The following is a 25,447-nucleotide window of genomic DNA, read 5'->3' as shown; positions in this document are numbered from 1 at the left end:
CCTGACTCGGTTTCACAGGTTCCACTTGGAGAATGACATTGAGTCAGTGCTGGCTCCTTGCACTGGGTGCTGGTGTCCTCCTTGGACGTTACAGGCAACAAGACTTGGCTTCAGAAGTTTCCTTTTCAATTCTGAGCTTATCTGAACTCACACACTGCTGTGCACTTAGGCTCTGGTCTCATGACTGTTCCCTGTTTCCTTTGACTCTGTAGTCAGTCTTTTTTGGTAGAAAATATACTTTTTGATACCATATATGCTACCTGTTCCTGTTTCTAGAAAGACAGCAAGGTACATTGGGAAAACATTAGTTCTGGGGTCAGTGAGAACTGGGAAGTTACTGTCTGGCCTTGATTACCTCATCTTAAAAAAAAAAAAAAAGAAGAAGAGGGTCAGTGGTGGAAGATAAGTCATATCACTTGCTGCACACATCATGTACCTCAGACAAAGGACCTAGAGGTCCTGAGCTGGATCTGACCTAAAAGCCCCCTCCCTGAGAACTAGCTTTCATGTACCAGAAGGCACTACCAAAAAAAAAAAAAAAAAGTCCAAAAGAAGGAAACGGCCAAAAGTCCTGCCCAGCTATGATCCCTGAAAGGCACACCAACCAGCATGGCACAGTAATTCTAAGGGTTCGGTAGTGGCATGCATACTTTGGCAGTAACCAGCAGCTCTCTAATTGGACTTAAGACCTGCTTAAAAAGAGGGAAATCATGCTTGGAACTGGAAACCGAGCCAGCTATAGGGCTAGTGAGGTTATGGATCTTGGAGGAGAACCTGTAACTACCACTTTATTACACCAGCATAACCCCTAACTATACTCCAAATATTTGTTCTTATACCACAGATAAGTGTAGTCCTTATTCCTCAACAGGCAGAGACCATTACAGAAAACCACAACCTATCCTAATGCAGAGTTGTGGAGCCCAGTCTCAACGCCTGCATCTAAATCCGGATAGATCTACAACTCAACTCCTGCATCTAAAGCTTAGGCATCATTGCAGAAGACAAGGCAAAGCTCAGATTGTAAGAGCCAGAGGAACAAGAAGTGGTTTTGTATGATTTTGTTGTGTGGAAATATCATAAGATACACCAATGAAGTCTTCCAATTTGGCTTCCTAAACATGAGTTGAACAAGGATGATACCAGTAGACCTGTTGATGTAGAAGGGGAGTGCTCACAAGGCCTCAACCCCACACAAAGAGCTACAAGCAACCAAGATGCTGCGGTAGTTTTGAGTGAAGAATGTGGGGTGGCCTTGGGCTCTATCCCCTTCACGCTGTGGTTATCTTCCAGTGAACCTTTCCTTAAGGTATAAATCCCCTAAACACAGCTCTATGTGATAGCTCTATGCTAAGGGCAAGGCCCAGATACCCACTGCCTGCTAGACATTTCCCCTTAACTAGTTATCTTGCCAGCATCCGGATATTTGACTATATCTCAGAAGCACGCAGGTAGACTCCTCCATGCAGCACATCTTAGAGCTGTTCATTCTCCTTCTCCCTGTGGTCTCTGCTGTTAGTGGCGTTGGCACCCCAGAATCCTGAGAGTGGAGTCTGGCTTATCAGCACCTGTGTCTACATTCTCTCTGCACCAAGCTGCTGCCAAGTCTTGTTCATTCTGACTCCAGTGTCTCTGCTGCATATCTTGTCTATTTAACTTACATCAACTATTCTGCTAAAGGCCTTCACTATCTTCCAAGTGGACAGCTACAGGTACCTCTTAAAGGATCTGGCAGTGTCTTCTTGCTTTTCCTCATCTTTAAAGACCTCTTGTTATGTTAAGTCACAGGTCTGACCCTAGTATTCTTTGCTCAGAGAGAATCTCTATATGAAACCCAAACTAGTGATGCTACCCTTGATCTGACTGAAAGTCTGGCTACAGTGTACTGGCACCTGTCTTTGTTCCGTAGGATTTTTCCTATGGAAAAAAATCCTACACAGGATTTTTCGTAGCTCAGCTAGGATTTCTGCTAGTCTGTATGCTTTAGTGTATGCCATCTTCTCAGGAGAAATGATTCCTGGTCACCACGTCTGATCTGTACATCTGTCCAGAGACTGCAAGAATGTCATCTCACTCATTCACTGTCATGCTGATTCCCTCTTCATATTGTGTGTTGCTCTGTCTCTGTTAACAGACAGTAAGCACCTCAAATTTCGGTGTCCTGTGATGACTGAGACCAGACTCCGGGATTGGATAACTGGCCGTGTGCATCTTTATTCATAAATTCTGAACTTGTACAGACCTTTCCCCTAAACAACTAAGTATAACTAAGTTATATCCTTTACATCATATAAGTAATCTATTGGTAGGTGTTTTTGTGAGAGGATATGCAAAGGCTATATTCAAATGTAATTATATTTTGCATAAGAAATGTGATCATTTTATAGATTTTTGTATCTTCAAGAGGCCCTACAATTAATACTTTAAGGATACTGAGGGACAACTTTATTTAATAAATGTGCTTACTGTTTATTATTATCATCATCATTATACAGTATTGGAGATCAAGCGCAGGGTCACGTGCTGCTACTCAAGAACACAACTGCTGATGCACATCCCTGTTCCTTCAGTGTGCCCCTTCACTGCACTGTGAGATCAGGGAAGATTAAACTATGCACAGTTGTCAAGCCAACCCCTCCCCCACCCCAGTATCTCTAAAGTATGCATCCCAGACATAGTGGTTAATAAACAGATGAAGTGCACCTGCCACCACAGCCAGAAGTCTTCCTATTGTGTTTCTGCCTTCGGCCCTTCACCAGCCACTCTTTAAAGCAGGTGGATGATAGTCATTTCATCTCTTGCCTGTTTGACTGTAAACCACATAATGGCAGTTCTTTCTAACCCACCACTTATTGCGGGACCTTGTACTTTCTAGATCATGTGCTTGCTAAAGGGAAAAGAATTTCTGTATGTTGTTGGGTTTTGTATTCTCTGTAACACTAACACTACTGAGCTTCCATTCTTGTTCATTGATTGTAGCACATCTGCCCTGCATACCACAGCAGCCGACACTCATCACGTTCCTTCTTTGTCGTAGACAGTATGTTAACAACACTTAGTGTGCATTGTCTCTTCCATTTTAAGACTGAGGAAAGTGCTTTTTCTTGTTTGTTTTTGTTTTTGTTTTCTTAAGCTCATGATAATGAAGAAATAGAAGCTGGTAGGAACAAGTGACTCTGTTAAGGTCACATACTGGAAAGTCACTGACCCACAACTCATCTCTGTGGCTGTGTTTTATCTTAGTGGTCTCTGCCTCTTCTTTTAGTCAGAACATAGCTCTTTCCTTGGGCTGAAATGGCTAAGCATCACATCAGCCTGCTGTTAACTATCACTCCACCTTTGCTTGAGCCTGCAGAGACACCAGAATAAGCATCTCTGCTTTCATGGTTGCAAGCACTCTCTCTCCTCCCACATGCAGGTTTTAAAACATATGTCCTGTCAAGGTGACTGGCCACTTAATGAATTAGGCCCTTATCAGATTATTCTGTGGGCTGCTCAGTGCTTTATTTTTGGTGGGGGAGGAGAGAGAATCCAGCCTTGGTAATCTCTTGCCAATATGTGTAAGTCTACCTATGGGCTATCAGTGGCACCCACCAGCTTGCAAAAACAGAATACATAAATTGGAAACTACAAAGAGACTTGGCCATTTTCTCAGGTCGGTTTCCCTAGAATCGTGATCTGGAACTCTTCCTATTGTCTGGCACTATGGGTGTATAAGGGTGTTATGTAGCTGGTGAAGTTCAAGAGAGGAAGGCAGTTGCCAGGAACCCTGAGTGCTAACACAGGAGTGCTTCACAATTCCTTGCACTTGCCAGCCCCCTTTAGAATATGACTAACATTATAACCCTTATCTCCTGGTGATTGGAATATAAACTTGTGGTTCATTTTATCAGCATCCAGGAATTAAAAAAGGAATTCAAACTGCCTTACAACATGTGTTTATTGCTTATTGTAGCTAGTTGTTTAATGAATACTCTTAGAATGCCTTTGGAGAAATATTCAGTGTATGACTGCTTAAGGGTGACTCTTGTTGTGTTCATCACTCTTTTCCCGTGTAAGCAGCTTATAAGAAGTGCACACTTGCCTTTCTGTGTTCTCCTTGAACTAGTCTGGAGCAGATGTGATATATCCTGTTCAAGGATTACTGTTGGATCTACAGATACACATGAAACAAGTTAGGGGGAGTAAGCCACCACATTGCCCTACTCTAGACCATTCAGATCTCCACAGCTGGGGGCGGGACATCTCCACAGCACCAAGCAGATGCACCCATGTTCTAATGGGTCTGTCTGTATGAACACAACAGAGAACACCATTCTTCAGTGGCACTGGTGTGCTTCTGAGGGATGGAAACGCAGCTCTAGACAACCATGTTCCTTTCAGTCTGTGTGATCCCTGTGAGAATCAAATGAAAGGTGTATCCTCCTTAAAAAAAATGTGTACATACAGAAATCTTGTGTTCGGTTCCAGAGTGTTCATAGACATCCCACACAGGCTCCTTCTCGGTATCCATGGAAACCAAGGACACTCGGTCTCCAAGTTTAGAGCCCTTAAAAGCTTTGAGGTGGTATGTAGCTATCATTATTGATAATTTGATCCAAATTCAAATCTCTCACCATCATTGATTCGTTCATTCATGAATATTAAAATAGGGTGGTGTTAGACTGTCATCTCCATAGAGGCAAGGGTTACTTTCATCCACCTTCCTCCATGTTTAAAAGAATGGCAAACCCAAAGTAGGTGCCTGGTAAATATTTGTGTGCATCAATGAGAAAATCATTTTCTGCAGCACCCCTCTAGATCTTCCTAGACAAGAAATGTAAGATTTTGAGGGGAATGCCATGGTACAGTTGACTGGTGGTAGGAATGCCATTCCTTCATGCCGTGCCACCGTTACTCAGGGATCAGGCTGTTACTAACGAAATGTTTGATGGTGAATCTCCATCTCCATCTTGATAAAGCATAAGGGACATGAAGTGTGCAAGCAGCCTGGTAAACCCAAGGTTAGTCATGGAGATCACAAATGCTTTTCTAACCCTTTGAGTCTCAGTGCAGGAGAACCCATGCAGTATAGTCATTATGCAGAGAGGGAACAAAACTCTGTGTCAAAGCTGTCATTTCGAGCATTTGAGAGCTTTGCCTGAGCTTTGAGACCAGGCATTCATCGTCTGTAAAATGATGTGAGGCAGCAGCCAGAGCGGCACCCAGCTTTTACTCTAGTCCCTGCTTGCTTTCCTCTAACTCCAAAGCAAGCTCTCCTTTGTGGCCTGTGCAGACAGAGGTGATATGGAACCTCACACGTGCTAGCCTTCGAGTGACATCTGCCACTCCACTACTCACTACTTTGGGGGGGGGGGGGTTAGGTGGAAGTGAAACCGTGTCTCTATTGTAGTCCTGACTGTCCTAGAACTTGATGTGTAGATCTGGCTGGTGGCTGGCCTCAACTTCACAGAGAACCGCCTGCCTCTGCCTCCTGAGTACTGGGATTGAAGGTGTGAGCCACCAGTTAACTTTACTTCTTAAATGGCAGGAAACCCCGTCTCGCCTTACCATCACTCTGGGAAACATGAACCAAGTCAAACATGTGAATCTCAGAATCTCAGATATCTCTCCCTGCTTCTCTGCTGTTCTCGGTGTTCGTCCTCTTCTTAGGCAGCCCACATGCCTTTGAATTGTCTTAGTATTGCCATGTTTGGGAGATCTCAAATACTATTCTATCTTGAGTTTTAGATGGTCAAATCCCATGTGGCTTGAGGGTGGGACAGAAGCTATGTTTCTCTTTGTGCCTTGCCATTCTTACCATGGCCTTGCTTCTCATAGATAATATGGCGATTCTTTGTTGAATTATATTTGAGGTATAAAGTTCTCTTGGGCATGCAGGACCGTGTGCGACTTCAGCCAGGGAGATCTAGTTAGGTCTGTCCCCAGGCAGCCCTTCTGCATGCTGTAAGACTATGTATCTGAGTGGCTGGGGTTGTTTTCTGGGAATCCATCAGGGCAGTTCCATGGTATTTTAATTATAGTACTGGCATCTGTGCTACCTTTAGCAGATAGCAGTAACAAGCAGTAACACTTGGGCAGCCAGGCACCGGAAATTGGCTGCCTCCTCTGTTTCTCCTCCCCTCTCTCCAATCCATCACCTGTATTTATTCCTGCTGTAATTTAAACACCTGTCTAGATGGAATGCATGCAATGTGTCCTTACCCCACACATTCAGATATTTGCTCACCTGCCTTATTCGGAAGGCTGACTCTAAAATAAATAATGTTTGGTACTAAAAGGAGAAATTCACTGAGGTCACCGTGGCAGTGAACGTGAGACAGGGAATGGTATAGAACATCTGGATTAGCTGCTGCAAGAGTGGGAGCCAAGGAGGAGGGAAGGAGCAAGGGAGAAACATCTGCCAAGCAGGCCCCAAGGCTCAGATGGAGGTAGGATTTGGTGACCAGATTTCCCACAGGCAATTGCTCACTTAGCTAATCAGCCAGAAGGCGGCAGGAATGGACGCATAGGTAATGATGGGTTTTAGGTTTAAATACTGCTTTTTAATAACAGAAGAATATCAAGTAGTCTTTGACTTTTCTCAAGTTTGTTCTGAAATGTTTTGTAAGCATTTGGATCCTCAGCATACTTTTAAAGTTTGAGCACCTGAACACCAAGAAACTGTGAACCCTGAGTGTCCCTCCTGGAATTATTTCCCCTTCTTCCTTGCCCCCTTGTTTTCTGTCTCACTTCCTCCAAGGCGTTTCTTCCACAAGTCTGTGGAAAGTCCCCTTAGCTTTGTGGAGGAGAGAAAGCAGTGTGCGTTCCCTCTCCTGTCCTTGCCTTTTGTTCTCTACCATCTCTAAAAAGTGATTTTCAAACCTACAAGGCAAGTCAACTCTCTGTGGAATCTGTTAAATGCAGACTGGGGTTTGCAGGGCTGGACTGTTCTACATGGCATCAGGTGTCCAGGAGTTCATGCGCTGCCACTCCACAGACTAAAGCTGTGGGAAGTGAGGCAGAGGCGCAAATGCTGACACATGGGTGAAATCACAAGATTGGGAATTTTTGCCTTAGGAAGTCTAGGAATTGAATTTAAGGGCCACTCTGAGCGGTTATTTTACCTCTCAACCTCAGTTTCAGTTTCTCTGTCTTTAAGAATAAATTAGTTCACACATAGTGTGCTGAGCACAGTACCTCCAAGGAGCTGTTGAATAAATTCAGTGATTGTTAGGCACCTGTGGTTTCATCGTCATTGCTGACAGTTAGTGGGAACTGAAAAGTGATGACATTGTATCTATGGCAGGACAGCTCAGATGTGCACATACAGACGCACATGACTCCTCTTAGACTGCTGTGCTGACATTGTATGAAAAGATGTACAAAGATAACGATACTGGAGAGATGGCTTGTGGTTAAAAGCACTGACAGCTATTGCAGAAGGCCTGAGTTCCCAGCATCTACATGGTAGCTCATAACTATTTGTAACTCCAGTTCCAGGCAAGCCAACACCTTCTAACTTCCATGGCCACATGATACACATGCATACATGCAGGCAAAACATTCAAACACATAAAATGTAATAGATCTTTAAAAACATGTGAGTGTTCATCATGAATTGAGCACATTCTTTTTTTTATAATTTATTTTTAATTTTTTGATGGGTATGGGTGTTTTGCCTTCCAGTATTCATGGACCATGTGTGTGCAGTGCCCAAAGAGGCCAGAAGAGGGCTTTAGATTCCCTGGGACTGGATTTAACAGAATGTTCGGAGACAGACACCATGTGGATGCTGGGAATCCATCCCCAGTTGTCTGGAAGAGCAGCCAGTGCTCTTAATTGCTGGGCCAGCTCTCTTAACATGGTCATGTTCTTTGAGTCACAGTTTCTTTCATTAAAAATGGTTTTTAAACTGCCCTGTCTGCCCTCTAGACCCATTTGTGGCCAATGTCATGATTCTCAGCTAGACAGGTTTGGTAGCATGTATTCTAGTAACATTTAGTAGTGTGCATTAGCCCAGGGAAGCCAGCTAGCCCAATGACTGTGACCTCTCCTTTAACAAAAAAAAAAAAAAAAAAAGACAAGTGTTTGCTACATTTTTATATATCATAAGCTAAGACTGTCCTTTGAAAAACTTCTTTAGCAATAAAATGTTTATTATGGCTACATATCTCATACACACAGTACCCTTTCTTACTCTCTCCTCTGGTCAGAGCTGGGGAAGGGCCGGTGGAGGGAGAAGCAGATGCAGTGTGCTGACACCCATCGTTATCTTCTCAATGCTGAGACCTCATCAGCCTATGGACTCACCCAGTGCTAGATCTGCCTTTCCTAGTGAAAGTGAGGTAGTACTGGGGCCAAAAAAGGATGCTTGGGTCCATAGTAGTCCAGGGATTTCTTCTGCCCATTATAGAAAAGACCAAGAGGCTAGAAGAGGACCGGGATAGTTTGTGTGTCGTAATTTATCCAGTATACATATTTGTCTATAGAGATAGTCAAGATGTGCTTGCCAGTAAATTAGCCACTAGCTAATTGCATTTTAAAATTAAAGTTTAAAATCTAGTTTCTCAGCCACATTTCAAATATGTAATAGTTCTATGTGCCTAGTGGCTCTGCCCAGTGGACAGTGCAGGTTATCAGTTCATCAGCATTTTGGTGATATTGGGGGGGGGGGGGGGGGCGTTCTGCTAGATAATGTTCTGTAGAGCAAAGCTAGAAAACAAGAATGACCTGAAAATTTTCCCTTTTTCTTGTTTATAACTGTATTACATCATTCTATTACAGTGTGATTAAGATGCAAATTATGTGGGTATACCTAAGAATGGTTTAAAAAAAGAAAGGTCAGTTCATTGACTGGCAATGTAAGTCAATGCAAAACAGATGTCAGAGGCAAGGGCTGGAGTAGGGGCTGTGGTGCACGTGTTAAAAGACTTCTAGACAGGACAAGGCTGAGAATATATTGAAAGCAAGGACAGGGCTATTACCACTTGGTGAAGATGGGGAAGAGGTAAGAAAGAGTCCTGAGACTGGCGAGCATTCTCATCTCTGCTCTGACCATCACTGACTCAAAATAAATCAACAGTGCTCCGCCTTTTTGTATAAAGAAATCACAGTGGCTGCCATTTCTTGGTTCTTCCAGAAAATAAGGAATGGCTATTGACTGACTCAAGAGCCAGCAGCTGCTCAGAGTTGCTTGCATGCTCCTGCCATCTTCTACTCTACTTGGGACAAAATAAAACTGACCGAGTTTAGTTTTTCTTCTTACTTCTTTAATGTCCTCTGAGGAAGAGTAAACATGTAAAATAAAGTTTAAAAGATGGAAGAGCTGCTGTTGCTTTCTGAATGATGGTGTTTAAAAGTGTTTTCTAATAGTTAAGAGTAAGCAGGATTGCATGGCTTTGGGTAAAGCATCGCAGTAGACTCTCTGAGCCTGAGTTTTCTTCTCTGTGAAACAGTGTCTTCCTCTGTGAGTCATGGGTAAAGTGTGAGTGAACTGTCACATCCACAGTGCCTGGCACCACTCAGATGGTAAGCAGTGCTGTCTAGGGAGAGCATGCACATGCACTTGGAGCAAGGCCAACACTTCTCACCTTGGCCTTGACACCACTTAGGTATACGGCATTTGTGTACCCGTTTAGCTCTTTAAGACATTTGTCTCCTTTGGTAAGATAGGCATAAGAGTGTTACCCAGGGTTACATGAGGTGATGGGAGGATGGCAGTCCAGGGCACACAGAGTACTCAGTAGGCACATGTTTGCTGGGATGGTATAAACACTGGCGTTTGAATCAGGGACTGCTATGCCAATGAATTGATTATCAAACCTGTCAAACCCATTCTGTCCTCCCCTTTGCACACTCGATTCTCCAGATTCTGCCCTTTGTGCTAAACATGGCAAACCGGAGACTTTAATCTATTGCTTAGCTACTATAAACTGTTAAGCCCCCTTTGTTATGATTTGGTATAACTTTTTTTTTTTTTTTTTTTTTTTTTTTTTTTTTTTTTTTTTTAATGTGTATGTCTGTGGCTGTGTAGCTACAGAGACCAGCAGAGGGCATTGGAGTCCCTGGAGCTGGAGTTACAGGTATTTTCTGCCATCAGACCATGGGTGGTAAGCACTGAACCCTGGTCCTCTAGAGGAGCAGCAAACACTCTTAACCACTGAAGCAGTTTTTCAGTACAACTCTTACTTATCACAGTGACTTTGCTCACATTGTGGTATTTCTACAGCCTACAAGATCATGTTAAAATAGTCTAAAATGCCTGATGTTTAACAGATCAGACATGAGTGAAGTCTGTGTGAGTCAGGAATATATCCTCCAGTCCTGCTGGAGTCAGTGTCTCACTGTCACAGAATCTGGCCCTTGCTCCCTATAGGCTATAGGAAGAAGTAGGAAGGGGTACATCAAAGAGACTGGCCTAGAGAAGAAGAAGACTGGCCTAACTTCAGCATTCTCTTCTGTGTGCATTAGCCCACACCTTCCCTCTGATCCTGGTGCGTGTGGACAGCAGAACAGGAGTAAAAAATCATGGTTCCTGAGGCCTCTTCTAAAGCCTGACCCACTCTGGAGAACAGAACCACAGTGCCTCATGCACCAGCCTCACAGTCATCAGAGACTGCTCCAAATCTATGGAAAACAGCTTTCTGTCCAAGAAAAGTATTTAAGTCATTGGTGAGAAGACACTGGCTTGGGCTGTTTTCACTTAGAACTCTATCACTGGGGAGGAAACGCTACACGATTGCTAGAAAGGACTTTGTTTTCATGATCCCAGATCATTTTAAGATTTAGAATTCTTTCCTGTGTAAATATTAAGGTTATTTAGGTACCTTTGGGTGTTTTATAGGAGAGAGTTTCCCGTAAGTCTGCTTCTCTTGCCTGATGATCTCAAACACTGTTCTGGCAGTTTGCACACAGAAGCCCTGCACTCAGCACTGGGTCTTCTGTGCCCCTCGCCGTGCCCCTGTTCTGAAGGGTTCCCCCCCATCTCTTCCTTTCCTCTTGTCTGCTGTCATTGCGGGGGGGGGGGGGGTGTTTACACTGAGCACCTTCCCACTGCAGCCATCCTGATACCTTCGAAAAGATGTCTGACTCCTTAAATAATAGAGCAATACGGAGAATACTCAGAAGCACAGAAAACAATGGCATCACAGTGCTGAAGTAGATGCTATGCATTCTGGATTTTTCTTTTCAGCTTTTGAGAAGTTTATCCACATGTCTATTTTATGTTTAAGATTTACATTGTGATTTTTTTTATTAGAGTTTTTTTCCCCCTTGAGTTAGCATCATGTTCCTAGTTCAAGTGTTTCTGGGAAAAAATGAATAAACAATATTCTCTTATGTGGGTAGAACAAAATGGAACCATCTTGTTAGCCATTTATACCTTCTCCTATTTCACTGTTAAAAACAATGCTTGCTTTTAAGTACGTGTTCTCCATAGTGTGTGGTATGAGCTGGACCTCAGTGCTCCGGTGCTTGAACCCTAGGTCTGCTTCCCTACTTACCTCGAGGCCTCTCCGCAATCCTCACCCTTTCCTGCTGTGCGAACTGCGGACTAGTGCCATTGCTGCACTGATTACCAGGCTCGGAGTTTGCATGAGAGTGTGGAATGGACGAATTCCTACAAAGCATGGTTCTTCCTTGAGTCTAACAAATATTAGCTGCTGTTGTAATGTCACTGTCATTGCTGCCTGCTGCATTCTTTGAATTGGTCTAGAAGTATACATCAGAGTGAGTGTACAGTGTTGTAGGTAGTATACCTGAGTAACTTTGCTAAATTGATTTCAGGAAATATTCTCTCACCTAGCAGTCACAGAAGTAGTCTGAGCACCTGTAATCTACCCCTGTTGGATACGTTTTATTATATAACATTGTAACGGATTTGTCTTACAATCCCTTTGTAATTTTACTTTTTTTTTTTTTTTTTGGTTTTTTGAGACAGGGTTTCTCTGTGTAGCCCTGGCTGTCCTGGAACTCACTCTGTAGACCAGGCTGGCCTCAAACTCAGAAATCCGCCTGCCTCTGCCTCCCAAGTGCTGGGATTAAAGGCATGCGCCACCACCGCCCGGCATCATTTTACATTTTTAAAGAAATAATTCTCACAGATGAAAACAACCAGTTTTCGGGCGGCGCACGCCTTTAATCCCAGCACTTGGGAGGCAGAGGCAGGCAGATTTCTGAGTTTGAGGCCAGTCTGGTCTACAGAGTGAGTTCCAGGACAGCCAGGGCTATACAGAGAAACCCTGTCTTGAAAAACCAAAAAAAAAGAAAGAAAGAAAGAAAGAAAGAAAGAAAGAAAGAAAGAAAGAAAGAAAGAAAGAAAGAATAAAGAAAACAACCAGTTTTAAATGTTCAATTGGCTGCTCACATTCCATCCTTGTTTAAATTATTTATGAATGTTAATATCCATGTTAATAGACTGTCAGGTTTTTCTAAGTGATTGGGTTCCTCGTATAATTGCAATAAGCAATTATCTACAACTCAGGCTTGTTGAGCATTTAGAGCCTCCAAATGAGGAAAGAAGGCTGTCTGGTTTGAACGTTGCCTGGCTCAGCCCTGTGCCATCCTGAGAGTAGGGGCAGAATGAGTGCTTGCTTCATCTAACTCTCAGACTGCCCATTCTCCACCTCTGCTTTCCTCGCACAGAAGCCAATCTGTGCCTTTGTCTCAGCCACTGTTCTCAGCCCGGATGAGTCAGCACCTCTCAGACTGTGATTGCTCCCATATGTTTCTCATGATACTTTTCTAAAACTCTGTGAAATCAAGTTCTTTCTGTCCACTCATTTCTAGGTGACAAACCTGAATTTGGCCAGCAGTGTCATAAACAGAAGCAGTACATCAACCCCCCCTACCCTTCGGCCTGTCATCAGTCCTAGTGGCCCGACGTGGTCTATACAGTCAGACCTCCACACTCCTGAGAACCACTCCAGCCCTCCTGGAAGCAGGTGAGTGAGTGAAGGGCCTGGGGCTAGCATTTGGGGTTCACAGGACTGACCTGCCTGCGCTGCGTCCTGAGTGTGATGGTGCCACAGAGAGCTGAGTGGAGTCTAGCACGCAGCTGACTTTTCTTTGCCTGTCCACATCCTCTAGCGCTGAGCCAAAAGGCCTAGTTTAATTTGTAAGGTTGTTTTCATGAGAGGGAAATTCCTGATAGTTAGAAGAATCGCTGTGTCTCTCCTCACTTGTGGTAGATGTCTAAGTTTTACCTTCATGCTTGCCTCTGGTTCTTTCTTTACATCCATACTGCAATGTGCTTTTGGTACTTTGGACTCTGCTTTGGAAGGGCATTTGTTTCTTAGGTTTTCAAAAGCCAGTTTACATAATTAAGTGCCTACGGCTTCCTCTAATACGTTGATTTGAGGAGTGGGAAGGTATTTCCTTTATGTACTTGAAAAAAGTGGTAGGGAATAAAATCCAAATGATTCTGGACATAAAGCAAGCTCTGAGTTGAGGAAGAAAGCACTATGTTGAATAATGGTCTCTTTTTATATTTTAACAATCCCTGTATGGGGGAAAATTTAAAAAGAAAAAAAAAAACATGTTTTTTCCCTCTTCCGGGGGCAGTGCTTAGAGAGACGTCTGCTCAGAGTGGTCCAGCGTTGGACGTAAGCTTTCCTACAGTACAGCCTCTAACAAACTAGGCTGTCTCGAACCCCTGGCAACAGGATTATTTACCTTTATACCAAGAAAGTTGGGAAAGCACCTAAATCAGTTTGTGTTGTGCCCAGGCAGACTTCGAGGGGTTTGTGCTATGAGACCCAAAGTCCTTCTGAGATTGAGACAAAGCAGCACGTCAGCAGGGCCTAAGGTGCCTCCCTGTGTGCCAAGCGTGCCCCTGACAGAATCAAGCGGGCTTTCCTTACTGAGGAGCAGAAAATCATTGTGAAAGTGTTGAAGGCACAAGCACAGAGTTGCAAAGTGAAATAATTATGCAGCTTTTTAAAGTAATAAAAGTCAAGGTTTGGTCAGAGAGAGAGAGAGAGAGAGAGAGAGAGAGAGAGAGAGAGAGAGAGAGAGAGAACACAAAATAGGTTCCTAAATACGAAATACCTGGTTCTGTGGCAGTATCCTAAAAGGCAGTGAAGGAATTCTTGGTACTAAAGCCTCAGCCTGACACAAAATGTTTGGGAACTGTGCTTGCCTCACAGGCCAAAGCACCTGATCTCAATCTACAGGCCCACTGCAGGAGGAAAGCCATTCCTGAATGTTGTCCCCTAGCTCAACATGGGTACCATGGCGTGTGCACACACAGACACACACAATAATAGTTGAAATGGTTTTGTTACTTTGTTTTGTGTTTCCTCCCATTTTATTAGCTTTTTTTCATATTCATCCCCAGCCCCCACCCCCAATTCCTCCCCACCTCCCTACCCATCCAACTAATCAAGTTAGTTATCTTGGTTTTGACTGGCCTGGAACTCAGAGATATCCACCTGCCCCTGCCTCCTGGGTGCTGGGATTGAAGGCATGTGCCACCGCACCTATCTAAAAACTTTTTAAAAGAACAATATTGGGACAATGACAAATTGTAATATAGATGATCCATTTCTTAGCACTGTTTGAAGTGCTGTTGTATGTATAAGTGTAGAGTCAACGATGGCAGTCCCTTAGTCATTGAGCAATGGAGGTGTGATTATCAGCGTAAGCAAAGCCTTCTGCCCACAGGGATCCTCTTCCCTTGAAATGAAGCTGTCAGGTGTCTATCCCAGTGTGTGAGCCCCAACTTCCTGCACCCCCATGCCAGTCATCTCAGCTGCCGTCTCTTCTGTGCTACTTGCTAGAAGTTTAAGAAGGAAGGCGAAAGACCTGGGGAGGGAGGAGCTACGTAACTGTTGAAGTTGCTGTTGGTGTCAGAATTAGTGTTTAAGGAGCTAATTTTGGAACCAGAAACCATGCCCCGGAAGTGACATAAACCTAAGCATATTGCATCATGCCCTGGAATGGTGTCTCATATTCCCATAGTCATTGTGGTTGGGATCAGAAGAACCAACTCTGAAGACAAGGCTGCAGCAACTTTAAGGCTGGGTGCTCTCCACAAAGTCCTCCCCACAGGAAAAGTCTGTTGTCTGATGGACAGTCTACAGAGTAACCACATTCCTGAAACAAAAGGCAAAAAAAGGAGGCTGTTTATACTTAAGAGCTTCGTTCACCTTGCAAATGTTTGCAAGTATTCTATTTTCACACCACAGCAGAGCCAGCAATCCTGTGGAACACTGTGCCACAGTCTCTGCCAGTCTATGTGGATGACAGCCACAGGTACTTTCTTACTATAAACAAGGTGTCAGAAGACACATTTGAGGCAGAGTTTGTAGCACTTCACATATTTGGTAGGGGTGGCTTTAATAAAGCTCCAGCTGGCTAAAGACGTTTCCCTTGATAGCACCTGGTAGAAATAAGAGGGAAGATGATACGGTATGTCCAAGTCAGAGCCAAGGCCTAATGTCCTTCGACCTTCTCCCGGCCAGACTCGGAACCCTGCGCCTCTGGAACCAGGGTGCACCCCCGTGGAGTTCACTGAGCTTTCCCTCCTGACGTAACTGTCTACGACAGCTCTCCTAGCTTCTAGTTAAGCATAAAGCCTGTTGCCAGGCTTCAGTGCAGTCTAAGGACCCTTGGGACATCTTCTGTGGCTCCCAGGTATCTTCTGGTTGCTAGGACAGCTTGGGACTCAACTTGGGTAGTCCAGTTCCTTATAGAACTCTGGGAGCAGCCACCCAAGTGCAGTGCTAAGTGAGTTCTGAGGTGCCAGTTTGGGCTGTGCTGTGGTCCAAGCCAGAGACATTCTGTTCAGTCGAGTCCTGATTTCCATTTTCACATGGTAAGTCCTTGTGAAGAGGGTATTTTTGGATATTGACTTAGTCTTTTGTTCCTCCTCTGTAGTAAGAAGTGACTAAGCTGAATGAAGTTGGGAATTGTAGCTTAGAGATGTGAGTTTTATTACTGCTTTTGACACTAAGAGACCCTAAGCTATTTATTTAATCTTTGTATAGGGTACGCATACTTACATATAAACTGGTCTGTTGTGAGAGCTTTTGGATTGCCTTTGATCTGCTTGGAAGTGGAGGCTAAGTAAATACCAGGTACTTTCACTAGTTTCTGTGATGGCAGCAGTAGATTCCAGGCTGATAGTCTGCTAACTCAGTAAACTAGGCTGCCCAACAAAGCTAAGATGTAAAGAGACTCCTGGTGCTGGCTGTACTTTCATCAGGATGCCGGAGAACTCGGAGACTTGGTAGCCACAGGAATGAGTAACCGGTGACTCACGAGGACTTGCAGATAGTGTTACTCCTCATTTCCTCCTGTTGCTATTGTTCTCCATTTTATGGATCGCACAAGTTTTCACCAGACAACCTTATTCTTCCCTTGCTGTTGGAAACTGCTCCAAATGTAGCCTCGGGGCTGTCGTCTCCCATTGGGTCAGTGTGAGCTCAGTCCAGTGCCTCAAATCCCCTGGTTCCTTTGGTCTGTCTGGAGTCCCTGCTCAGGCTTTGTTGTGGGAGAGTAAGGCAAAGAGCCACAGCTTGCCCAGACAGTCTGAGACCTGGCCATGCAGCTTGCAGTTCCCTAGACACTCTGGAGTTGGACTTGGCCCGCCATTCCTCTGTTGTTACTTTTCAGAGGTAATAAGTGAGATTAATTGCAGGCCATTCTCCAGAAGAGAGACTTGTTAGGGCCAAATACAGTCACATGTGTATAAGCCTGAGGCATGCCTCAAGCAAGGCCAGTGTGGAATTACCCAACAGGAAGGACTCTGGGATGCAGGTACCACATGTTTATGACCTTTTCCTCAGGCCTTGTCTCTGGTCTCTAGATGTTAGAACCTGGCTGTTTTGGATTTTCCCCAGCTAGTGAGCAAGGTTGGGCTTTCCATTCTCTGTTTTCTGGGCACAGAGGAAACCATTTGAGGCTGAGAGCAGGTGTGCAAGTCTCTCTCCTCTCTACTGCCCGCCTTCCATGGAGCTGGACCACATACATCACCAGGGAGACTTTCTAGGTGAGGAGCACCTGGTGGGCTCGGGGTGGTTTTCTCTTTGTGAGTCCTTGTGTGAGACCTGGAAGGGTTACTATGAAGTCTTGGCTGCTGCTTGGAGTGATTTGGGAAGGACAGGGCCTCAGACAGCTTGGCAGGAACCTGAGGCCCTGTTTTTTCCAGACCAGCCCTTCCTTGTGGGTCGAGCTGTCAGGGAATCCCACGAATGTTTCTGCCCCTTTGTGTGTTTTTCCAGCATTTGTCATTGAATTATTTTTATCCATCTCTGGCTTTTTCACACACACGTACACACACATCCTGGGGATTTGCCTGTTCCTCGATGTTAAGGTTAGGAGAGCTGACAGAATACAATCAGCGTTTATTCTTCCTTGTGATGGGACAAGATATTGTGGGCATGGGATGCTCAGCCCAGCCAGCCCTAACTCCCACGTAAGTGCTTCCATCTCCAAGCTTGGCATTCTACCAAAGAATGGGAATCCTGGCAATTCAGGACAGTCTTTGTTACTCCTCTTTTCTGTCCTCTTCTTCAGTAACCAATCAGAAAGAGCCTGGTATCCTGCTGTGTGTAATGTTTAGAATAAGTTTTTCAACGAATCTGATTCCAGTTCAGCTAATATTTTTCTCCATTTGTTTAATTTACTTCTCCCAGATAGTGCTGGAGAGTCAGGTCTCTGACTTAACATCTTTTTGTTCTCAGTCCTTGGTCAGCAGCATTTGGTGTGTTCATTACTTTCCACGGTATTTCCTGCACATTTCCTATGTCAGGCATTGTGCTATGTGCCAGGGTGGAGAGTCAAGTAACACAGAGTAGCTGCTGATCTCCAGACTGTGTGGTCCATGTACTCAGTAGAGGGCTTGCAGGTAGGTAGGGATTAAAAGATAAGTAATCCATGCTGTTTGATCACCAAGAAGTTAACGTCTGGTATGAAAAGATTATATACACATGAAACGGTTAGAGAGCCATGCCAGACAGCACATAGCGGGGAACTGTGTTTTATGGCACAGGCAATTGGAAAGAGAATGAAGAATGGGTCAGACTTCAGTGCTCTCACACATTATTGCTACAGAATGGCAGAACCTTTAGCTGGAGCACTGAGATGAGCCCATCACAAAGGGACAAACATATGCACTCTCTAAAGCACCCAGGGCCACAGAGATAGAATGCATGTGGTTGCCAAGGCTGGGCAAGAGGAGAGGAAGTGTCAGTCAGTGTTTAGTAGGTACAGAATTTCAGCCTTGTAAAATGAGAATATTCTAGGATCTATTGTAGAATAATGTGAATGTACTTAATAACCTAATGGTACACATAAAATGAGAACTACAAAATTGTGTGTTTTTAAGAACACTTTATAAAAAAAAAGTATGAAAAATCTGTGCAAAGATTTAAAAAGAGAGGTCTGTGTTCCACAGAAGCTTTTCAATAACCAAAGCTGCCAACTTTATAGGAAATGGGCCTGCAATCCCTGCAGTCAAGATGTATGGCAACAGAGAGGGAGACAACCCAAGGGTATGACAGCCCTTGATTTTCTCAAGTGAGTCTGTAGCCTTGGACAAGTTAGCTACACCTTCTATTTTCCCCAACCTCTCTGTGTGTGTGTGTGTGTGTGTGTGTGTGTGTGTGTGTGTGTGTGTATGTGTTGGTTAATAGAGATTAAGCTTACAGCCTTATGCATTGCTAGACAAGCACTCTCCCACTGAGCTATATTCCCAGCCCTTCCTATCTTTTTAAAATGTGCATAATAATACATACCTTGTTAGTTGTTAAAGATTAAGTGGAATCATGTGTGAAAGTAGCCAGCATAGTAGAATACCTGGTTTAGGTATAAGATCTTGATAACTCTGAGTTGGGGGCCCGGGTAGGGGATGATTCGGGCAGACTGCCTTAAAATGGAATTGTCCAAGATAAGACGCTGCTGTAGCACTCTGCCCTGCGCTGGTCTAGATAGCATAGCCACTGCGGCCATGAAGCACCTGAACTAGATTACCCAGAGGCAGTCTCGGGGGTGGGCTAAGAAGAAACTGCCCTACTGAAACTCTGTTGAAGGGCAGAGACTGCACTGCGCCCTTCCTCTCTGCTATCTTCTGCATGTTGACGTTTCCACTGCAGCTCAGTGTTCCAGCCAGTAAACACTCATATTTTCCATCTATCCTGGGGGTCGAGCTTTGGGACAGCCGTTCTCTGGAGGAGTTTGGAGCTTATAATTTTGTACTTCATCCTGTTATATAAACAACAATCTTCAGCCAAAAAGCACAATCACAGAAAGAAACCACTTGGGGGTGGGGTGGGGGGCAGGCTAACAAAACAGCTCTTTTATGTTGGAGCTCTACAGAAGTGATTTTTCACTACTTATTTCTCTTTTCTTCTTTCTCATAAAACAAACTTTACCTGACCTTGATCCCCTGAGAACTCCACGCTGCCATCCCCGGAGCCTGAGGCTTCCCCAGCATAGGACTAGCAAAATTCTGCATATTTCCCTGAAGCTCCCCTATTTCTGTACCCACTCAGCCTCAACAATATAACCTCCTCAGAGATAGGTGTATACCCAGGCAGCTCCAACATGTCATGGGGTCAGTTTCTTACTCACCATGAGAGCAGCTGAGGGGATGTTGGTAAACACAAGAAAAATGTCCCTTCCTACTGACTGGGTATCATGCCAGAGCAAAGGGTGCTTGGGAATGTGGGGCCTGGTCTCTGAAGAAGAAGGCGGAGGAGAAGGAAGAAGAAGAAGAGGAAAAGGAAGAGGAGGAAGAGGAGGAGGAGGAGGAGGAGGAGGAGGAGGAGGAGGAAGAAGAAGAAGAAGAAGAAGAAGAAGAAGAAGAAGAAGAAGAAGAAGAAGAAGAAGAAGAAGAAGAAGAAGAAGAAGAAGAGGAAAAGGAAGAGGAGGAAGAAGAGGAGGAGGAGGAGGAAGAAGAAGAAGAAGCAGCAGCAGAAGCAGCAGCAGCAGCAGCAGCTCCTTCTCATCTGCAAGTCAGAAATAAAGTACACACTGCTGTGTGTTGCCGCTGTGAGCTTTTCCAGTTTGCACCCAGTGGGGGAAGTAAAATGCTCTCCAGTCTCACCGGGTGAGCACACACACACAGACACATACTCCTATCTCATGTAACTTCACTTTGTAAAGTTTTAGCTATCTGAATGAAATTGATGCTTATTTTAGTTTTTAGAGTCATAAATAGCAGATTCCTGTGCCTGAGAAGAACTGAGAAACCCTAGTCATCCCGCAGCATCACTAAACGAGAAGTTACAGGACCCTGCAGATACCAAAGCCTCAGGTGCTGTAGTCCTTCATATGACATGATGTGGTGTCTACATATAACTCACACATACCTGCCCACATGCTTTGTCTTCCTATTACTTGTAACACCTGATATTATGTATTCAAATAGCCATTTTAACATTATAGAGAATTATTTGTCATTTTGGAAAAATTTGTGTTCAGTACAGACTTTTCTCTTTGTGATCTGAAGTTGACTGGACCTCATAGGTAGAGAAGGCTGAAGCAGCATTCGGGTCGCTGCCTTTCTAATCTGGCCTAATTCCTCTCTTAGGTCGCTGTCACTATCTCCTCTGTTATCTTTGCATCTCTTCAAGTGAGAGAGCAGAAGGGGAACTCCAGCAGGGAGGGAAAGCTGTCGTTGCCTCTCACTTCTATAAAGACTGGTGGTCCACCTGAAGGCTTTACTCAGCACTGACTCAGCACACTCGGAAGGAAGGCCAGGCAGCTTTCCTGACTCTTAATGGAGCCTGCTCCTGAGAGAGCTCAGCTAAGGTGGCAGCATTTTAAACAACAAACAAGAGTTCGAGTTGAAGAAGCTCGAAGGAAAAACTCCTTGCACCTGGGTTTAATGACCATAGACTTCTAACACCTGAAACATGCAGGCCCTCCTCCTTGGGGCTGAAGTGAAGAGCAGTTTGGAGTGCTGTTTTGGGAGCTCTCAGTTCCCTCACCTCAAGACAGAAGCAGAAAACTCTTAGATCAGCATTTCCTGCCCCACACCCTTTCGAACCCCTGCAGAGTCTGAAGCCATCACTGTGTGGTGTCTGTCCTACAGTACCTGGACAGGGAAAGCAGCATTTTCTATCATTGTCCTAAGGCTTATGGCCGTATTAATTATGAAGTGAATGCCCGCATATTGATTATGAACCATTAAATTAAAAGCTAGACTTTAGCAAGTTACTTAAGTATGGAGTTTATGTTCTTCAGGAGATATAAGCAAAGCTTGTGGCAGATGAGAGGCAGTACGGGAGGACTTCAGGTTTAAAAATTCACCACCCAGCATGCATGGTAAGTCCCAGTAGAATGGTCCTAATGTGACTGTCTGTATGCTTCAGGGGCAGCAAAGACTTGATTTGCAACTTTGATGAATCACCAGGTTAAGATGGTATTAATTAGGCTTCAGGACAGTGATCAACATGACGTTTGGCCTGGTTCTTAGTTTTTGTTGTCATCCTGTGACGAGAGAGAAATATGAGTATGTCTCAGTGATATGACTGTGATGTGGAAGAATTCAGGGGAGAGTTAAGGCTCTCTGACATGACAGGGTAAGATCCCTGGAAGGAGGTAACCAATGCATAATGACAGGGGTTTTGAACTATCTTCTGTGGCTGAGTGGCACCAAAGAAAGTGGGCCGAAGCTGAGCTGTGCTGCTAGTGCCACCATTCCTTCCAGGCGGCAGAAGGAAACCTAGTGCTTGAGTTTGAAGTACAAGCTCCAGCAAGAGACAGAGAACGTGGAAATCCTTGAGGAGAGAGGGAAGGAGAGACTGGTGATGAGTAGTGTTCCATCAGGGAAAATGGTGTCATCTGACGGTTGGTACACTAATGTGCCTTCCCCTGTTAGTGCCGTTATCTCCTAAACACCAGAGCTGGTTCAGGCCCTGAAGGATGTGTCTTTAGGGAGGAAAATTAGTGACATCGTTGATGCAAGTACTGTAAGAGAATATGGGTAAATAGCACTAATTTCAAAGTGGTGAGAGTTCAAAGGACAAGAATGTTGATGGTGGTTGAATAAACTGACCAAAGCATCGTGGAAAGCTGGAAGCTGGTTTGAGAAAGGTAGATGGGAGTTGAGAGACCAAGGGGTTTCCTTGGTACCAGACTGTGTGAGGTGCATGAATCATCAGACAGCTAAGATTCACGATTCTGTTCTTTCAGCTAGCGTTGACAGATTGGTCAGGTGGCCTAGGGAACACTATATGTCTTTTTGGCTTTTGGGGGTTTTTCTTTCTTTCTTTTTTTTTTTTTTTTCCATGTAAAATCCAAAGCAGTTGATTAAGAGGGAGCACGTGGAACCAGGGTGCTTCATAGTACAGATGAGGTACCAGTGGGTGGAAAGCAAGAGTTTCCATCCAGTCCCAGGCTGTGAACAGTGTGCAGATCTGTGAAGACAATTGAAGGCAGGGAAAGACCTGCAGTGGGCTAGGTTATTTCTGAGAGACCATGATGGGAACGAGTTTGGATAAATACAACGTTTCTGCTTGAAATAATGTGTTAGTCAGAAAACACACTGGACCCGGAGGAATAAGGACTGAAATCAAGCTGATTCAAGTAGAGATCTTGTTATTTCACGCAACTAAGATGCCAAAAAGTTGAGAATTTCAGAAGTATAGATAATCGCTTATTCTGCTTTCTTCCACATTCATAGCTAAATGAGAAATTCAGGCGAAAAGTGAGAGCAAAGAACTGGCTTTCCCAGTGATGGGATAACATGGCAGTGCTGGGCTCCAGCATGCACGGCCTACCTCTCCATGCTGGTTTTCTAATCTGTTTTATTTATTCTAAATATTTTTTTTGTTTACTAATATCTTGTTAATTTGTGTAATCAAAACACATTTTCAGGAAAAATTGACCTGACATACCACAGTCTGAAAAACAAACAAAAAGACTGATTTGGGCCAAATCTCCAAGGTGACCAATTGCCCCTGTGGCCCCAGCCTGTCTTCTTAGTATCTCATTCCTTTCTGCACTTAGTCCCAGCACTGCACAGGAGCAAAAACCAGCCAGTGAGGGTTGGACACTCATCTGTAATCCCAGCACGCAGGAGCAGTGGATCTCTGTGAGTCTTTGAGGTCATCCTGGTCCACAAAGCAGGTTTCCAGGCCAGCCAGAGTTACACAGTGAGACTCTGTCTCAACAAACACACTAATAAAATAATAAAGTACAATAAAAAATAGGCGTAGTATTCGGACTGGAGAGAAGGCTAAGTGGGTGAAGTGCACACTGGTCTTGCAGAGAAGCTGCTCCTCTCTTGGTACCTATGCCAGGCAGCTCACAACTACCTGTTATTCCAGCTCTAGGGATGAGCTGCCTCTGCTCCCAGTCTCTTCAGTTACCTAAAGTCACCTGCACACACCAACACGCAGATACACACATACACCTAATTAAAAATAGATGTTTTCTTGTTTAGGTTTTTTTTTTTTTTTTTTTTACAGGGTCTCATTGTGTAAATCAGGTTGGCCTGGAACTCAAAGAAATCTGCTCACCTCTGCCACCCAAGTGCTAGGATCAAAAGTGCACACTACCATGCCTGGTGACAAAATAATTGTTTTCTTTTTATTTAAAACAAAATACATTATGATATCTTTAAAATGTATTTGAAAGTATGAAAAAAGGTTACTTTAGTTAATTTTTAAGTGCATTTTATTTATTGTGTGTGTGTGTGCATACACATGCTGGCATGTAGGTTATAGTTGTAAGCATTAGTTCTTGCCTACTTAGTTCCACCATCTGTTCCAGGCATCGAACTCAGATCCACAGGTTAGGCAGCAAGCGGAGTACCTTTATGAGGTGAGCCGTCTTATCTGCCTTCTTACTGTAGTTAATAACACCGCTAGAAGGAGATTAAAATCATTCTCATCAAGTAAAATTTAAATGTATGCAGAGTACAGCATGTCAAGTGATTCCACTCAGCCATTTCACATTGCAAACTTATTCTATAAGTTTTATCAGGTGAAAGAATTATTAAATATGGTTATTTTAAAGCAAGAATTAAGCCTACTGAGCTATCTCTCCAGCTCATCCTACAAGACTCTTAAAAGCCATTTCTAGCAGATACTTGAGTAGCTTGCCATCTTTGTGCATCCTTCATTCCCAACCTCTTTCATGCCTCTTGGCAAGAAGCTGTAGCATCTGCTGAATGTGTGCCTCTGGTTATAGGTGCTCCTCTCTTTGGCCCTTTGCTGCGTAAGCTTTCTGGCCTCCCCTATGTGAGTGACTGATGCGGAGGGAATGCATATTGTCAGGTCACCACACCTCTGCCCTTTAAAAAAACAAAGACTTTATTTTTATTTGTGTACATGGTATGTACATTCGAATGACTGCATGCATGCATATGATTATCAGCTGAGGGACGTGGCTCTCTTAGAACTCAAGTTAGAGGCTCTTACAAGCTGCCTAATGTGGGTGCTGAGACCTAAACATGGATCTTCTTAAAGAGCCGTATGTGTCCTTGACCACTGAGCCATCTCTCCAGCCCCCAGCTCTGCTCCTAACCCGCTGTGTGCTCTCTCCGTTGTGTAATGGTGGTCTGTGCACTCACCTCGCTGCCCACATTACAGTGGAAGATTTGGAGGATGGAGGCCAGCCAATGCTTTGTATCTTGTCTCTGAGTAGAGCCCCCTCCCCCAACAAGTGATGATGAAACTCAGAGGGTCCCTAAAGGAGGCCAGCGTTGTGCAGTACAGCAGTCACAAGCTATGCCTGGGTACTTAATCTAAGTTCAAGGTCACTCTCCACTAAATAGCTAGATCAAGACTCACCTGGGCTATATAAAACCTTATTTCAAAAAAAAAAAAAGTAAATTTCTTTCTGAGTCTCATTAGCCTTAAGTCAGAGCTCAAAAGACACATGTAGCTTGTGGTTTCCATCCTGGGCAGCACAGACCCAGAGATTAATAAAAGCCCCAAACTAGTCAGAAAACTAAAAAGAAATTAAATTCTAAGAAAGGTATAGTCTTGATTATCCTCTCAGGATCTGCTGCTGTAAACTTGAGCCTCTCTTGTTTAGATCTAGCCATTTACCGCAGATGCTGTTCTTGAACTAATTTGTGGTTCTGGGAGGGGCGAATTCTAAAGCCTTGGGAATCTCAGAAGGCAGTGCTTCTGTGTTACTAGTACCTAACCAGTCTGGAGCTGACCACCTGACAGGAAGAGCTTTCAGAGCCTTGGCACTTTGTCCTCTGAGCAGTCCATGGCTGGATGCTGGGGGAGGCCTTGCTTCCCTTCCACTCCTCTGCCTCCCCCCAGTCCCCACCTGCCCTGCTGGCAGTTCTGACAGGGCTTCTAAAGCTCCAGCCCTGGGGAAGGAAGCCAAACACGCGGAAGTGGTTCCGTGCACTGGCTCCCGGGGTAGCTGTGGCCAGGAGGGGAATGGGTGGGGTCCTGCCTGATGGCTTTACAGAGAAGCCAGAGCTTTGAAGTTCAGTTTCAGCAGCTGCCAGGCATGCTGTCTCAGCACTTTGCTGACTCTATATGGCCCCCGT

At 44.4% G+C, this 25,447-nt stretch overlaps 1 protein-coding gene and 1 pseudogene across 15 annotated transcripts in view; both read left to right on the top strand.

Annotated features, from left to right (window-relative positions):
* Positions 1 to 25,447, top strand: part of Ttll5 (tubulin tyrosine ligase like 5) — a 235,626-nt gene that overhangs the window by 124,778 nt on the left and 85,401 nt on the right. For all 15 annotated transcript variants that reach the window (XM_076921612.1, XM_076921610.1, XM_076921611.1 and 12 more), the window contains one exon: positions 12,769 to 12,923. In XM_076921612.1, coding sequence (XP_076777727.1) covers positions 12,769 to 12,923 — 155 coding nt within the window. The remainder of the gene's footprint in view (positions 1 to 12,768; positions 12,924 to 25,447) is intronic.
* On the top strand, positions 13,453 to 13,905 carry LOC143437146 (large ribosomal subunit protein eL34 pseudogene; annotated as a pseudogene).

Source organism: Arvicanthis niloticus, chromosome 23, assembly GCF_011762505.2.
Source record: "Arvicanthis niloticus isolate mArvNil1 chromosome 23, mArvNil1.pat.X, whole genome shotgun sequence".
Lineage (NCBI taxonomy): Eukaryota > Metazoa > Chordata > Mammalia > Rodentia > Muridae > Arvicanthis > Arvicanthis niloticus.
The sequence above is the reverse complement of the archived record's forward strand: the minus strand, read 5'-3'. Positions and strand labels throughout refer to the sequence as shown.